The following is a 17375-nucleotide window of genomic DNA, read 5'->3' as shown; positions in this document are numbered from 1 at the left end:
GGACAAGAGCTTTCTTCATCTTCCAATAATTATCACTTTGGGTCTGGGGTTTATGGTGGCTGAATTATGATTCGCTCCAGGGGACTAATGTCTGCTCTCGGAGGGGTCAGGTTTGGTGATACTGATAGAGAAGGTCATAAAGCTGGCATGGCAGGGGGTGACGTTGGCTGGTCACAGTACCAGGAAGGAGAGATCCAGGACGGGAGTGATTCCAATCCTCAATTAAGTCTTAAATACTTAAAATTGGCCCCGAAAATGTGATTCTCTGAAGGAGAGCATTCTGGACTTGAGAGTGGTCAGGATTCCAGGACTTTTTGTGGTCTCCTGCCAAATTCCATGCTCCACTCTTTCTGGAAACAATGGTGGGCAGTGGGGGTGCTGGGAGCATGTGTGGTGTTGGCAAGTCCAGGTACAGGGTCCATTGGGCTGACTGTACCGGTGCAGACTTCACTCATTCATGTCCGGTTGAGCCCTTACCATGTGCCTTCTTATTTCCTTTAATCCTCATGATCATCTCTGTGATAAGTAATTACCCTTAATGACAGAGGAGACAATGGAGATTCAGAGAGGGGAAGTCGCTTCATCTAAGATCATGAAAGCAACATTAGAAGTTCAAGACCTACTTCAATATCCATCCTCTTTCTTCTCAACTGTACCGAGACCCTGAAATCACTCTAGTCCCACCAGGAGGTCAGCTGAATGATTCCTGGGGTAGAAAATCTTACTGCCCTCAATATATCTTCCCCCACTCCCCCCCCAAAAAAAATCTTGGTAAATAAAATCCTTTTAAGAAGAGCAAAGCCTACCATTTTATACTCAGATGACTTTAAAATGCAGACATTTGGGGGAACAAATTCATACTAAGGTGTAAATGACTGACAGGAAGTCTTTTCATGAGAGCAGCTTTTGATTAAGGAGGCAGGCATGCAGAAGTCAAGAGGGGCATTTGTGCCTGAAGGGCTAAAGGGGCAGGGGGAGATGGGAGGGAGGGGAGAGGAAGAGAGAAAGGGGAAAGGAAGGGGAAAAGGGCTTGGGAAATGCGGCAAGCCCCAAGGAGACTGCTTGACAGCTCTGCTTATAGCTCAGAGGTGGTTGAGTGGAGTCTCTCTCAGAGAGATGCCAGGGGTGGCATGTGGGCAGACAATGGTGGGAGGCCAAGAAAAGACCTCAAAGGGGAATATCCCAGGAAAAGGAACCAGAAGGCTTCCAAGGCTGGAATCAGCTTGACCAAAGTGACCCTGGCTTAGTGAGTTGCAGGAAGTGAATTGAAAGGAACATTTTAATAGGATTTATATAGCTGCTTGCATACTTGAACAGGTACAAGGTTATTCTGGTTGACCCAGCAGCCCCATGACTTAGAGTATAGGGACATTTAGAAGACAGGAATCAGGGGAACTAACTCTGGACTCAGGCTGCCTGGGTTCAGATCCTATTAATTTAGTTATTGTACTCGTTTTGTAAGTAACTCGATGTTTTTCTCATGTTTAAAATGAGACTCACCGTCTCCATCGTGGGTGTTTGGGGCAGATTTAATGATAGTCACACAAAGTGTTCAACGTGGCAATTGGCACACAGTAAGCGCTTACTAAGTATTATCTGCTGCTGCTGCTGTTGTTGTTGTTATTGTTATTATTATTATTATTATTATTATTTCTATTTTATAGAGCCAAAGTGGCTTATTTGGAAGAGCATTTCAGTGTGGCTATAAACCTCCAGGGACTGATTCTGTGTCTTGGCAGATGAGTGATTTCTTTTTACTGCCTGCTTCATTGATGGTACTCAGTAAATATCTGTTGAATGAATGAAAGCATGAACATGAGTGGCAGAAATAGAAGGCAGAGCACAGAAGTGTTGGCGGAGGAATTTGAAGATGATTTGGAAGGCAGTAGGGAGCTACTGAAAGTTCTTGAGCAGGGGCAGCAAGTTGTCAGGTGGATTGAAGAAGGGAGGGTTTGGAAGCAGGATAAGTTGGCAAGCTGTGGGCATCTTCTGGATGTGGAAATAAAAGACTTATTCTCAAGGTTCCAGGGAGGTCGGAAGGAGGACTTTCCTTCTGTTCTTACTGCTGCCTTGGAGGCCTGCAAATCACCCTGGATGAGTCCCCTCCATCTTGGAACACACTTGGTGCGCCTCACATGTGATGTGCTGGTCTGCCTTCTGTAGCCACCCTCATCCTGGTCTCCTGGATTACCACCCTGAATTGCTCCCAGGTTCCCTCTTGCTCACCTGTCCTGTATCTCCAGCCAGCAGACTCTTATAAAAAGGTACATCTGATGTCATCACGCTTCTCTTCGAAACCGTCCACTGGCCTCCCACTGCTCCTAAGATAGCTTCGATTCCCCTGTGGCTCCCAGGCCCTGCATCAATCTTCCCCAGCCCATTTCTCCCTCTTCTCCCCCTTTCTCTCGGGGCTGCCCATTTGGGCCCAGCTGATCTGACCCTTCTCTCTGTAGAACCCGCCTCTGTGACGCCTGCTTGAACTATTTCAGGGCCTGAACTAGAGGTCCCAGGGTGACCTAGAGCAGGGCTTGGCATACTTCGATGTGCCCTGGAATCGCCTGGGTATCTTGTTACGGGGCAGATCCCGCTTTGGCAGGTTTAGTGTGCGGCCCAAGTTTCAGTGGCTTTGGCCCTACTGGGAAGTCTGCGTTTCTCAATGCAGAACCTCAGGCCCCGCCCTGGACCTCTGACTCTGAATCTGCACTTTGGCAATTTCAACAACGTAAGTGTCTGGAAGTGCTGGCTGGTCTAGAGCACATCCCAGGAGGACACAACCCCCTTCCTGGTGGATCAGGGGGATGCCCGGCCTGGCCCAGACCCCAGGATTTTGTTACTGAGTCTGGCCTGTTGGAATCTATACCCATGAGCTCTGACAGAATGAGACCATTTTGGGAGCTGCAACCAGGAAAGAAGAAACAGAATTGACTGAGATGGGAAGGAGGGACGGTCCCTGAGACGTGGGGGATGAATTCACTGATGGCCTGCAGCCACTGGTCCCAGATGACTTGTAAGGCGTGGCATGGGAGATCTATATGCCTTTCCTTAGCAGATTGGGGTCTGTGGTGGCCTTTCTTGGATTGATATAATTTCCCAGCTGAAAGGTACAGGCCAAGACAGGACCATGGAGGGAAGGCCACCAGGTTAGGGGCCAGAGGGAACTGGGCAATGCAGAAGTTCTGGCCTTTTGTGATTTCCATATCCAGGGGTCATCTTCTCACACCCCGAGAGGGAGACAAGATGGGTTTTCCAGTCCCGCAGAAAAGCCAAGGCCTGCCCTGGGTGGCCGAGGAGTCCAGGGAGCCTGGTTTCCCAACGTTCTTGCTGGATCCAACCTCTCCTGCAACCCGCTATCAAAGACCCACACACGTGGGTTGTCAGATCACCGGAAAGGCATGACATTGCTGTGCAGAATAGTGAACTTAAAACGGCACAGAAAACGGAAGTCCTCTAGTCCACCCCACCTCTGCGGGTTTTCTCTGGCTGCCCATCCCACGGGGTGCCTGGCCTCGGGCCATCTCATTACTTTCTCTCACTCTTCTTTGGAGTTCTCCTCCAGGCCCTTCTGTTAGGCAAAGGGGTTTGGCTCTCTCCATCCCCAGGCCTGAAGCTCTCAACTGCTCCCTTTCCAAGTCTGAGGGCATCAAGGCTCTCAGCTGCTGGAGACGCCTTCTTGGCCATTAGCAAGCATCAGGAAAGACCAGCAGGGACCAAGCGGTTAGGGCCCATCATTTACCCGATGCACCCTTTCTAGTAGGCATTTGTGGTTTAAAATAGCACTTTCCCCCCTCCTTTTAGATTATCTCTATAGAAGGTTCTTTGAGGCAAACATCCTATATCTTTTATGCCATTCATTCATTCATTCATTCACTTATTTACTCAGTGTGTGTTTATTGAGCAAGGTTGGTGTGTTGAGTGCAGATGCCGGAGGAAAATACAGATGTGCTTGTTTCCGTAAACCAGCTGATGGACTGATTGCTCACCTCACCTGTGGATGGTGGCACCGCCGGTGATTATTCGTGTCCTAGGTACATCCTGCTACAGCAAAGCTGAAACTCACAAGATGTTCTAGAGAGGTGTGAGTATTCTTTACCATGCAGAGAGTCACTGTAGGATTAAATAAAACCAGAGAATTTTACAGTTTGAAGGGAACTTGAGGACCAGCTCATTCAAGCCTTTCATTAGGCAGCCGTGGAAAGAGATTTAAAAGGCTGACAAGGCTCACTTACAGTAATTCAGCAGTGCCAGAGCCAGCGGGTCACATCCCACACTGCTTTTATGTTCCGGGGACTGGTCATTTTTCATCATGCTGGGCGTGATTGATGTAGAGATACTCCTAGGACGATGAGGATGATGACAAAGATCCCATTTTTTTGAGCGCCAGACACTGTTCTAAGTGTTTTTCAAATTACAGCTTTGTTCTTGCAGCAATCCCATGAATACCACAGAGAGTGCTGAGGCCCAGAGAGATTGAGCAATTTGTCTAAGGTCACACAGCTCGAAGTACTGGTACTGGGGTTCTAATTTGGGCCATCTGCCTCCTTAGCCCAGGTTCTGAACTACATCACCCCAAGACTTCTCTCTAGAGAGGCACCGACCCGGAGCTCCTGTAGAGAAATGTGTTTCCACCCACTTCTTTAAAGGAAGGTACTTCTGCGCTGAACGTAATTTCAGTGCTATGTAAACTGAAGTTTGGTGTTAGAACTTTCTGCCTATCTTTTAAGGCATGGAGTGCCTAGGACTCAGCCTCCATGAAAGTTTGTAAAGCTTTGCTCTTAAAACAACATTAAAAGCAGTTCCTATGATGCATGTGCAGAATTGTGATCGAAGTTACAAGTGAAATGGGACAGTGGTCTCGGCATGGCTGCAGACTTTACAGAGTGAGATGTTTGGAAGCAAACCCATTCAAACTCCAATTGTGTGTGGGATTTCTTGCAAAGCAACTCTGTTTAGGGGACCGCTTACCAAAACACTGAGTCTCTGTTAGCAGGGATTGAATTAAATACTGTGATATTAATGAATTGAAGGCAGGCACGTTCTGCTGGTCTCAAAAATCTTCTATTTGGTGTCTTACAGTTGACTTTTTGCATGTGTGCCTGATTTATTTCCCAGAACCACCCTCCCTCCCCAGCTTTTACAGTCCAGGGATTCTCGGTGTGAGTAGGAAGCCCCAGTCAAGCCCGGAACCGAAAACAAATACCAGTTAGTTCTCTGGTTCGCTTTTTTCCCTTGAAGCTGTTATCAGAATTACTCCGGGAGTATCAGCTTTGATGCATCCATCTCAGCCACACCTCCCCTGATCTTGGGAAGTCACAGGAAAGAGAAAAAGAGAACATTAGGAACCTTGCAGGGACTTTGGAGTTTTATCAATTATCACAAGCAGTGTGAGCCCAGAGTCATTTAAATCATTTCGGGAAGAGGGAGGGAGGAAAACACGCTTATTTGCAAGGGAGCATTATTGGCTGAGTACAACGGCATTGCTATTTGTTTTCTCTGTTCGTCCGTAATGATTACAGTCTGGCGTTGGTGTTTAGCAACAGGATCCTGCAGGTCAGTTATGACAACTTCATCGCTGTCATTAGTGCCTTTTGTTTGCAGTGAACACAAAAAGCTGTTCAGCATTAAGAGAGTTGAGGGAAAGGAGAGGGAAGGGAAAGTGAGAGAGTAAAAGAGAGAGCCAGGAATCCCAAGTTCACACACTGGGAAGACCAAGAAAGGATGCTCTGGTCACTGACTTCACTGGGGGAGGGGCCTCAGTTAAGGGACCCAATTTTGGACTCTGTTCTTTTTACTAGAAGAGTCGTTGCTTCTGTCTATAATGGCTTTTCTTTTTCTTTTTTTTTTTTTTTTTTTTTGCCAATTTGGGTTCCTAGAAATGCACTAAGGAGATTTTTTTTAACATTTTTTTTGACTTATAATCATTTTACAATGTTGTGTCAAATTCCAGTGTAGAGCACAATTTTTCAGTTATACATGAACATATATATATTCATTGTCATATTTTTTTCTCTGTGAGCTACCATAAGATCTTGTGTATATTTCCCTGTGCTGTACAGTATAATCTTTTATCTATTCTACAATTTTGAAATCCCATCTATCCCTTCCCACCCTCTGCCCCCTTGGCAACCACAAGTTTGTATTCTATGTCTATGAGTCTATTTCTGTTTTGTATTTAGGCTTTTGTTTTTGTTTTTTAGATTCCACATGCGATCTCATGTGGTGTTTTTCTTTCTCTTTCTGGCTTACTTCACTTGGAATGACATTCTCCAGGAGCATCCATGTTGCAAATGGCGTTATGTTGGCAGTTTTTATGGCTGAGTAGTATTCCATCGTATAAATATACCACATAAGGACAAGTTTTTTGGTAAGGGGTTTTTCTGTTTCAAGGATAGTGTCTGTGAATAGCTGGTTTCAGTATCTTTCCAGCAGGCCAGGGTAAAATGAAGCAAAACAGAGGAAATGCAGTGACCTTCATTGGGGACCTACTGGGTGACAGGCCAGGTGCATTTTTATGAGTATTATCTCCTTTGTCTTCTCAGCAACCCTGGGGGCTGGTGGCTTCATTCCCACTACTGATGAGAACAGTAAAGCACGGAGAGGTAAAATGTTACCCCTAAGATCACCCAGCTAGTCAGTGCAGAGCAGGGATTTGAATGTAGGTGGGTCTCTTATTCCAAACTTACTACATCATGCTGCACAATCCTCCTCTTCCTCCCCAAAGAGAAAGAAAGAAAAAAAAAACCCCACCACCAAACAAAATTCTTAACTGAATTCTAAGAGGCAAGAATAAAAATCTCAATATTTGGAAGACCGTGAAAATGTAGGCGGAAGTATGTAGTTATTTGACAATCAAATCATGTGTAAGCTCAGATGATAAAAAGACATATGGAAAGAAATTGTATTAATTAAATCATAAAAAATGCATTATGTTTTTTTGGGAACTTACCCCTCCTCCTCGGGTGACCCTTGACAAGACATTCTGTGTTCCTGTTTTTAGGCAAAAAAAAAAAAAAAAAAAGGGTGGGAGTTGAAAGTTTGATACTTGGCTCATGCAAACTTTTGTCTTTGGGTGTCTGTATACTGTGCTTGCTCCTCATTTTGGCTTTCTGCTGCCGGACCAAGCTCTTTGAACTCGTGTGCCTACTTCTTATAACCCTCTTGTCCTTTTCTGGACAACTTCACTGAATATTGTGCCTTAGGTCTTGAGAAACAGCTGGTAAAACCAGCCAGTTGTGATGGCAGACGTACAATGAAACAGATCCAGGGGCAGCTGATGTGGTCTAGCTGGGCTGCTGAGGGAGAGAACAAAAGAGGGCAGGGTTCTTCTCATGACCAAATCAGGCTGCTTCTGCTGTGACATGACATTTAAAGTCCAAAATTTGACCTTAACCATTCCTAGTGAACTCTTAACCACGTAAGCTACTGACTCAACATTCACTCAAATCCTAGTAAAGTCGAGGCTCCTGGGGCAATGTGACCCATGTGGATGAATTAAAATGATTTTTTTTTTGCATGGATTAATTTTTAGCCCACGTCTTCTTAAGACTTTCTGAGTGCCCCTTAATATCACTCTGGCCGGAGTGATAGGTTCTGAAAGTGGACTTGTGCGTACATCTGAGAAAAATAAGAAGTAAATGAAAACCCCAGGCCCTCATGGGGAATAGTGGCACCAGACATCGAGACTGGGGATCAGGAAGCTGGAAATTCCCTCCTGCCTTGGTGTTTGGCCCCCAGCTTTTCCACTTCCTTATATCACCCTTCTGGTGGGTCTGTGTGCACAGGAGGGCTCCCCTAATGTGACGGTAAAATCACAAGAGCCAGAATTCTAGTTCTGGTTCTCAACGACCATTTTAACATCCAAATGCAAACCTTTGAGTGCGAGGGAGTGGTGACCACCTTGGGCAGGCGGCTGGGCTCCTAAGGGCAGCTGTGCTCCCAGGAAGGAAATGTCATCTCACATTGCCCTGCATAGATGAAGACAAGCAACCTTCTCCAGCTGTTAGGTTTCTCTTTGCTGAGTTTACAGGGGGGTGGGATGTTCAGGGTGAGGACTGAGGCTTAGGGGATGGCCCCCGGGGCGCTGTTCAAGGGTGACCGGGACCACGGCTTCAACATCACCTGGGCGGACAGGTGGAGCACGTGTATTTCTGGGGCCACCCTAGACCTCCAGAAGGATGCTGATGGAGGCGGTCTGCTTTGAGAACTGCCGTGTCCGGGGCACAGAGACTTCCCCGGGGCCCTTTGGGTGGTGTGCATTGGGTCCAGGGCGCCCCGGATTCGCAGGGGTCTCGGGGGAGAGGGGGGCGTGCGAGCGCCGGGAGCTCCAAGCGGGAAGTCGGGAGGAGGAGGAGGAGGAGGAGAGGAAGTCCCCCGTGGCCACCCCGAGGGGAGGGCGGGACGGTGCCCGCGGGGACTGGGTCAGGCGGCAAGGGGTGGGCCGGGCCTGGCCGCTCCGCCCCGTCGCCGAGGGGCACTGGCCGCGGGGCGCGCGCTCCCTGCCGACCCTCGGGGAAGGGGCGGGGGCGGCGGCGCGTGCGCGGGGCCGCGGGCGGCGCGCGGGGGGGGCGGGGCGGGCACGAGGCTGCGGGGCGCTGAGCGGGACGCGGGGCGGGGGCGCGCGGGGGGGGCGCGCGGCGGGCGGGAGCGCGCGGGGGGGGCTGCCCCGGGGCGGCCCCCCCACGTCGGGGCGCGGCGGGCGGCGGCGGCGGGAGCGCGTCCCGTCAGGGTCCCGAGGAGCTGCCGCCGCCGCCGCCGCCGCCGCTCGCCAACATGGCGGACCTGGAGGCCGTGCTGGCCGATGTCAGCTACCTGATGGCGATGGAGAAGAGCAAGGCGACCCCGGCCGCCCGCGCCAGCAAGAAGATCGTCCTGCCCGAGCCCAGGTACCGGCGCCCCGGGCCCGCGCCGCCCCCCGCGCCGCCGCCCCCCGCGGCCGCCAGCGACCCCCTGCGTCCGGGAGGGTCGGGCGCTTTGCCGCCGCTGCCCCGGGGCAGGCGACCTCGGGGAGCGGGCGCTGGAGGGCCGGCCTCGCTGTTCCCGTCTCTGAAATGGGGCATCGGAGGGCTCCTGGGGGGACTCCGGGAGAGAGCGCTCCGAACTGCCCAGCGCGGCGCGCGGCGAGCGCCCCAGCAGGGAGCTGTTAGGATGTGGTTGTGACTTGGCTAGACCAGCTCCGTCCCGGGCTCTCGGTCCAGCCCCATCCCTATGGTCCTTCCTGTTTCATTGCTGTGGTTCCCTCCTGCCCCATCCGAGTCCTTCCAGCCCCATTCCTATCCCTATCCCTCTGGCCCCATCTCTGGCATCCTTGTCTTCCCCTCCAGCCCCAACATATGGTCTCCCGGCTGTCCGTCCCATCCCTGTCACTCCTGCCCCATGCCTGTCTTTCCCTTGTACTCCATCCTGGCCGTTCCTTCCCTGGTTCCTACTGCGGTCCCCCTTTCCAACTCCGTCCTCTCCTCATCTCCTTCTGGGCGCCTCAGCTGGGGAGTGCAGGCGTGTTGTCTTTCGCCCCAGGTACTTAAACTGCAATTTGCAGTGCTTGCTTCTCTTGAGGGTCACCGGTCCTGTGAGCTTCTTACACTCCGTTCCTCTTTTGTGCCCCCAGGCAGCAAGGAGTGGATTCTGACCCACCTGATTTTCTTTTTGGTACAGAGTGTGTCTCCTGAGCTGCTTTCCTCAACTTGCAGATCTTCTGGTGGCACTTTATTAAAAGGTTGAAATGGGACCCACTTATAAACACACATTGAATGGATGATTCCAGGCGAGAAATTTGTTGTTTAAATGACCAGAGAAGGGCCTGATTGAATTGGCAAGGGGTTTGGTGAGGTCCATACCATGTTGCAATTTTATCTCAAAAATAATTATTATTGATGAAGTACTAAAAGACTCGATTAGTGCATATCATTAGCACCACCCCAGAAAAGATCATTCTTCAGATTAATAGGGAGTTTCAAATAGTGTATCAAAGGATTAGGGTTGGATTTTTTCCCCCCTCGCTTCTTTTCTGATGAACACCATCATGAGTTGTACAGTGAATGTGGCTCCTTGATGCTAAATAGCTCTTGGGGGAATTGATGATAGAGAAGAGGTATCTTCTATATGGTGAGTTTGAAACTGCGCATTTTTGTAAAATATTGGAATCTAAACCAAAGCTATTCTCTGTTTGAAAGCATCATTATACATCCAAGATTGCTTAGATGGCACCTCAACATAAAAAAAATCTTTCTTGCGATGCTAGGTGATCATTAGACTGTTTTCACAAGTCTCTGAGCCCCAGCCCCACGATACAGACAATAGCAGCCTCTTTGAGTTATTTGTCGTGAAAAGTCAAATTGTGTAAGTGAATACGTGCTTGCGGGATGTGTTTGGCTTGCTTGCCCTTTGTAGCCCATGCGTCTTGTAGGTTTTGCAGGGAAGGTTCTTGGATCAGCAAAGCCAAGCAGTGAACGTCAGGGAAGAGTGCAGACCTTATGGAGTGTTGTGAAATCAGCACTCCTCTTCCAGACTCTTAACATGTCTGAAGCTCCTTGGAAATCAGTGCTGTTTAAAATTTCTGGCAAATGGGTAACTAAGTAAAACAGGAACCCCCAAATCAAACCTGAATTTCATTTAAAAAAATCCCTACATTTCTATAAGTGTCATATATAATGTCATATATAATGCTTAATTTCTTTTACTCCTTTCCTTTTCTTCCTTAAGGGCAGAGAGTCCTAAATATATAAAGTGTCTGTATGTAAAATCAACAAATCTTAACTCATGGGCAGTTTTTTGGGGTGGGCGGTGATATATAATATTACTAAAATTAGGAACTTCTGTTCTTTTTTTTTTTTTCTTGGTGTTTTGGACTTAATGTGACTTCTACTTTTTTAGTGCTCCTCTTAAGAACATACTTATGTGCGGAAGGTATTCACTTCCTTGTATGAAGGCCTTTGTTTTCGGTGGCATTCTTCGGTAGTGCTTTTCTTTTACGGCAGAGTTGACGGCGAGCTTATTTCTCATGACATTTTCGAATTGAGACGTATCAACAGGAGAGTAATTTTAGGAAGCAGCTCTTATGTGGTTGTTATTCTGTTGCTGGTTTTTTCTTTCTTTCTTTTTTTTTTTTTAATAGACTCCTGAATAAGGCCATTGGAACCTCCTCCAGAGATTCTAATTTGTTTTGAGTTTATCTCCACCGGCTTTAGTTTTGTACTGTGACCATTTACGTAGTAACAGCCTGTGTTAGGATTCTGTTCAGTTGAAATTATCAGGTGAAACAGCTTTCCTCTATCCCTGGATGACAGTCAGTGGCCCATCTGCTCAGTTTGGGGAAGGGGGTGGGAGGTTGGGGGATTCCTAGATTTGGTAAGTTAATTTCACATTAAAATGACTCAGAAACCTGGTGTGATTTGACTCTGGCAAAAGACACAGGTCGGATGCTTTGTGATAAGAGTTTTGATTTCAGCTTCATTCAGTATTCTTGAGAAAGAGATTTAGCTTTGTGTTTTTGGAGTCTAAATGGGTACCATGAAACTTGCCACTGGTCTATCCACTAGTGACTTTTCCTTTAGCTAGTTCTCTGAAGCCGCCGTAATAGTCTGTGTGCTTCCTTATTTTCTTTGCTGTGCCTTTTCCACAGTTTTAAACAGAAAGGCAACAGAACTGCACAATATCTAGCTAATTTACATGAAATGTGGGGCGTGCAGTCCCCTGCCTGTTATGGGGAAAATCTCAGAAAATGGAACAGTCTGCCCAGGGGAGATTTTGCTTTTCTGAGATGGCAAGAGGCAACCATTTTGTTCTGCTGACACATCATTCAATTAACGAACCAATGAGTGTAAATCCTGTAAAAGCTGCCTATTTGTTCAAATTATATCGCCGCGTTAGTTTACTGAAACATTTGTTGAGCTAATGTAGCTGGTAATGGGGTCTGTTGGGAACAGGAAGCTGTGACCCACCCACGGACTCACTGCGCAGGCGCAGCTGGAAACACGCACGTTCAGCCGCGCGGGCCAATTGTTTTATGCCAAGTTAGAGAACAAACACTTTTATTTCATAGGGTCTCATTTAGAAGCCAAGGCCTACGAAGGGTCAGCATCTTAAGCCGCGGAGTGTTTTCCTCTGGGCTCCTTGTTCTTTTAACCTTTCCCAAACAGAGTGAAATCCAGTTGACTTGGGATCACACGTACCTGAAAGAGGTTGGGTCACATCGGATTGGATCTTTCTACTGGGGTTTCCTTTCCGTTCAGTGGACTTTGAAAATTTGGGCTCATGACCCTGCCAAACTTGTCCATTCCAAGTATTCATATGATACGGTAGGAAGGTCCGAAAACATTGGAAAGATGCTCTGCAACTTCCCGGGAGCATTTTAGATCGTTCGTAAGAACGCTGGTGATACCATTGGTTACGTTCATCCTGCGCATGGTTGTAGAGCTGTTTCTCTGAGCCAAGCATGGGGATACTGTGACTCCCCGGCCACAGCCACTTCCTTCAAGGGGCTTACAGTCTGGGGGAAATACACAGAAAGTTGAGAAAGGTGTTTAAAGTTCAGTTACTTGAAGATTCTATTTAACTGTGGATAAGATAGCACTGAGAGGCTTTTATTATTCCATATTCACAGGGCACAACGTATTACATCTGCTCATTTTTTTTTTTTGGTGGAGGGGAGGTAATTAGGTTTATTTATTTATTTGTTTTGTAGAGGAGATACTGGGGATTGAACCCAGGACCTCATGCATGCTAAGCATGTGCTCTACTACTTGAGCTATATCCTCCCCTACCTGCTAAATGTTTTACAGTTAAGTTGTTAATTATTCTCTTTGAAGAGCTATCTAAGCAAAATATAGATAGTAATTTGGTACTTTGCATCTTCCGATGATAAAAACTATCCTATGTAACATAACTGATCTTGAAAAATAGCTCATTACTCTTCCGTTTTGGAAATGGAATTTATTCTGTAATTTCCCCACCTCCAGTTGGGAGCGAGCGGTGGGCGATTTGAAAGATTCCTCTCTGTTGAGGTTGTAGGATCTTCTCTGCCCGCGCGTTTCTGGACCCTAGCCTAACTTTGAACCGAAGAGTCAAGGTTGAGAGAACGAATCACCTTCAGGAAGAAAGCACCCTATTGCTGATGGGAGTATGTCTATGGTGTGTTCCTGCTTCTTTTTTTTTTTTTCCCTAAGGTACACATTTAATATGTAATTTGTTCTGACCTTTCAGTTATTATTTCATTCTAGGTCAAAGTTAATTCGCGTTAGTAACTTGAAGATAAAAGTGCTGCGTGCAGTTGGCAGTTCTTAGAAATAGATGTTCCAGTGCAATCAGTTTTGGACCCAGAATCTGCCCAAGTCGAGCATTGTGAAATGCTTTGAATCAAGAGCCCAGTCGATGTCTTTGAGGAACAGGCAGTCCCAGCTTTTAGAAGCGATGTGTTCTCAAACACAGCCTCTTAAAACACATCCTCAGTATACTGAATTGGGCTTTGCCAAACATCTGTTTGGACGGGGACGGACACTGTTGGACCAGGTGTCAAGGCTTAAAGAAGGGACATTTAGGTCTTTATCAGTTGGTAGGTGGCAAGAAAAGTAGGAGATGCTCTGTAGGAGAGAGGACGCCCGGGGTCCTCGCAGCCGTGACAGGCAGAAGTTGAGATGCCACGAGGAAGTGATGCAGTAATGCCCATTTCCTGAGAGCTCACCCCACCAGGCAGTTTGCCTCTGTAGTGTATTTGTTCCCCACAACAGTCCTGTCAGGTGAGTAGCATCAGTCCCGTTTTTACCTGAGGAGCAGGTGCTCAGGGAGGTTGAGGAACTCAGCCCCAGTGACAGCTGAAAGCAGCCGAGGCAGGTGCAGGATCGGCACCCAGGTGTCCCTGCATCCCGTTCTCTCCACCTGGATCCGCAGCCGTCGCACCAAAAGGAAGAGCAAACAGCGTTACTTCTCATTTTGCAAGGGAGGGACATAGCGTTGCTTTTTTTTTTCTTTTTGGTTGGGGAAAAAATCATTTTGCGTGCTGTCTCAGTCAGCTGCCAGCGTGGTGTTTGGAAGGTCAGGACGGTCCTCAGAGACTGATAGAGAACAGCTATTCCTCTGGGACCTGCGAAAACGGTAATTATGACTAAGTGAATAAGCAGTTTCTTCCTTATTTCCCAGGAGTAGCTCGAGGGTTAAACGCCTGTTCTGTTTAACACAAGAAGCGCGATCTCACTGCTGTTAATGAGAAATTGTATAATAATAGACTGCCTTGCCCCCTGGCCTTCAAACAGAATTTCTACCTCTGTGATTATTTAGAAATAAGGGCAGCTCAGGCTGCCCACCCCGCTCCAAAAAAAGAAAAAAAATCCATTTTTGGGAAAAGAGTCAAGGGACAAAACAACATTTTTGGCTTTATTTGCAATAAAAATCACGTTCTCATTCAAATGATCTTCCTTTGTTAATAAGATGGCGTGTTCGAAGACTGCTGTAGGTGAAAATGCATTCTGCGTGTGGGATGGTCTGTCCTTCTCTGGACACTGGCCATGGGGAAATGGAAATGATTAACTTGGCAACTTCTACTTTATTATTGAGAAATCACTTGTATGGTAAGTCATTTGCATGCTAACGAGGCTGGGTGCCCTGGACCTGCCGCTGCCTCTCGTCTTTCTCACTTATTTCTTCTTCTCTATTTTCATCAGTAATGAGAAGTTAGGATCTCGGAGCCTTTTTTTGGATTGCTGGATGGGTCTGATATGCAGCAGGGTCTCCGTGTCCTGTAAATGTTTCTTCTAATTTTGGAAGACTTCTTAAGGGTCCCCGTGCTTTGGGTTCCGTGAGACGTGTAAGCATCTTGGAACACTTTCTACATAGGACAGAGTTGAGCAAGCCTGTTAGAGAAGGCAGTGAAGATGTTTTTGCAGGTCACGTATTCTGGGGCTGGTGGCTCTTGAGAGTCAGCCTTGACCCAGCCTTGGACCTGTACTCGTGTTTGCCGCCATTTCCTCCTTCCAGGGTGTCAGGAGCAGGAAAAAGTGATTATCTCGAAGGAGCCCGGGCAGACCTTCCTCCTTAGTGAACTTGAAGCCCAGCTGTCATCGCTGGCCCCGCATCTTCCCATGCCCTCCCTCCTACCTGCCGTAGTAGACTTAAAGAGAAAGTTCTAGATTAGGAAATAGAGCCCCGATTCCACTGGCAACTTGCCACAGGCCGTCGGCAAGTCACTCACATTCACTGTGTTCAGTTTCCCCATCTGTACAATTTGATTCCTGTTCCTTTCTGATCACGAAATGTTGCAGTAGAAATCTCTGCCCCTTGTGAGCATTTTGTATCCATACACTACATTTGAGAGCAGGCGAGAACATTCATTTCATACACAGAAAACTCGAGAGAAAAAGATTGAAAGAAATTTGAAAAGATATTTTAAAAAGTACAAAGCAGTAGCAGAGAAAGGTGGTATTGCACGGAGACCCTTGTGGCGAGTGCTCTGAGGGGGTGGGCTCGGGAGGCAGGACTTCAGAAAATCCGGATTGTTGACCGGGGCAGCGAGGAGCACATGTTGACATTAGCCCCGAAAGTAGGTGAATTCCCCAGGTTTCTCCTCAGTGTTCTTCCTCCAGCTGTTTGTTGTGGCACAGTTTGTCTAGAACCTTTTGCATACGGTGCCTCACTTGATTGTTTTCCTTTCTTTCCTCCCTCCCCTCTTTTTTCTTCCCTCTTTCCTTCTTTCTCTCCCTCCTTTATTCTCTCCCTCCCATTCTTCCCTTTTCTTTCTTCCATCCATCCATCCACGCACCCACTCATCCATCCACCCATTCATCCACCCATTCACACATCCACCCATCCACCCATCCATCCATCATTCCATCCAGTAGGCTTTGGGCTATGTTGGCTTCAGTATGTAAGTGCTCATAAGTGTGCTATTCTTCTTAAATATAGATAACTAAGCAATTAGGAGAACTAACTCATCCTTTAGAGGTCTTTGATTTGGTAAAATGAACCAAAAATCATAATCTAAAAGCAGCTGGCTTCAATGTATTGAGCATACGTGATTCATTTTGATCTTTATTAGACATTCACAGATCGCATCTTAATAACATAGCATTGTCATAGTTCGTGTTTGAGAAGATCTTGGAGGGCATCCGGTCTAGTCTTGCATTAGGTGACTTCCTTCTCCAACATCCAGCCAGGGGTGTCTTTGAGGAGCATCTCTGGAAGCTCTGTGCTGAAAGAAAGCTGTCTTGTAATTCAGTCTGCACACAGATCTCTTGCTTCCCTTTGGCGGTCCTGCAAAACAAGTTTAATCCCTCTCCAAAGTAACAGGCCTTCAGACGTTTGATGGCAGCTACCCCAGCCCAGAGTGTTTCTCTGGGAAGCTGTCCCCCGTTCCTGTAGTCATTCCTCATATCCTGGCACTGAAATCTGCACACTGCTCTGTAATCTACTTTCATCAGTCTGAAATTTACCTCACTGAGTAAGAATATTAAAATTTATGAAGACTAAAAAGGTAACTGTAAAATTACTATAATGAATTTGGTGATGGCAAAACTAGTCATAAATCCTATTTCAGGTGTCTGGTTGAGTCCCTCTAAAAGTTCCATTATAGGGAGAACATTTTTGGTTCCTGGGATGATTTAAAATTCATTATACCAGTTTGATTAGGGGATTCGTGTTTCCATTAGAATCTGGAAGCGAGGCACAGGTTATACACATACTGTGACAGTGACTGCCCTTTGCTGAGCGCTAAGTAAGTGATAGGCGCTGGATAATTCTTAGGTAATTACGAGCTACACAATTTTAGGAAGAAAGCGAGCTTAAATTATGCTGAAAAGATCATCTCTGCAGATTTTAGAGGTTATGTTTCGTACATTCAAAGACTTATGACTCCAAAGAAATAAAATGAAAGAAAAGGAAAGAAAAACAAAACCTTCCAACTCTGTTAGCTGGGGAAGGCAGCAAGTTTCTTCATTTTCAGCAGGAAACCTTTCTTGAATAACCCATTCTTGGTATTTGTATTTTGTGTCATTAAGTTAGTCCGTCGCTCTTTATTGTCTTACCTAGAAAGCTAACTGGGTATATTTTCAGGTTACCACTTCTAAATTTTCTGTATCTGTATGGCTTTTGAGAAGGATTCACGTTAAAGGAACGAGAGGTTCCGCGGGAAGGCTTTGCCGCAGCTGCTAAATACTGCAGCCTTTCATTTTGCATCGTGAAAATGTCTAAGGCTATGATGACATTTTCGATATATCTTCTTTGAAAAATATGAGACTTCCGCTGTTTGTTGGGGGGGTGGGGAGGTCTGTACTCCGTTTAGAAATGGAACTAATCCTAATGGAAAGGTCAAGGGACCTTCATAGTCATCTTTAATCCGTCTTGTTTTTTTCAACTATTGTAATATTTTTCTCTTAACAACGCCCTAACTGGGAAGA

The 17375-nt window shown here is 46.8% G+C and overlaps 1 protein-coding gene and 1 long non-coding RNA gene across 3 annotated transcripts in view; one reads left to right on the top strand and one right to left on the bottom strand.

Moving 5' to 3' along the window:
- GRK3 (G protein-coupled receptor kinase 3) overlaps window positions 1-17375 on the top strand; it is a 173818-nt gene that overhangs the window by 51615 nt on the left and 104828 nt on the right. Inside the window, exon 1 of one of the 2 annotated variants that reach the window (XM_072952832.1) lies at window positions 8625-8879. The exons of the other annotated variant lie outside the window; for it this stretch is intronic. Within the exon in view, the coding sequence (XP_072808933.1) occupies window positions 8767-8879 (113 nt within the window). The 5' untranslated portion in view covers window positions 8625-8766. Of the gene's footprint in view, window positions 1-8624; window positions 8880-17375 lie in introns of those variants that run through there. 2 annotated transcript variants of the gene reach the window in all.
- On the bottom strand, window positions 3991-7952 carry LOC116276611 (uncharacterized). The gene is made up of 5 exons (XR_004186107.2): window positions 7867-7952; window positions 6944-6984; window positions 5198-5298; window positions 4227-4333; window positions 3991-4104 (listed from the first exon to the last, which is right to left on the bottom strand). It is a non-coding gene; the product is annotated as an uncharacterized lncRNA (long non-coding RNA).

The sequence above is a fragment of the Vicugna pacos genome, chromosome 32 (assembly GCF_048564905.1).
Source record: "Vicugna pacos chromosome 32, VicPac4, whole genome shotgun sequence".
Taxonomy (NCBI): Eukaryota; Metazoa; Chordata; class Mammalia; order Artiodactyla; family Camelidae; genus Vicugna; species Vicugna pacos.
This window is presented reverse-complemented; position numbering and strand designations above follow the sequence as displayed.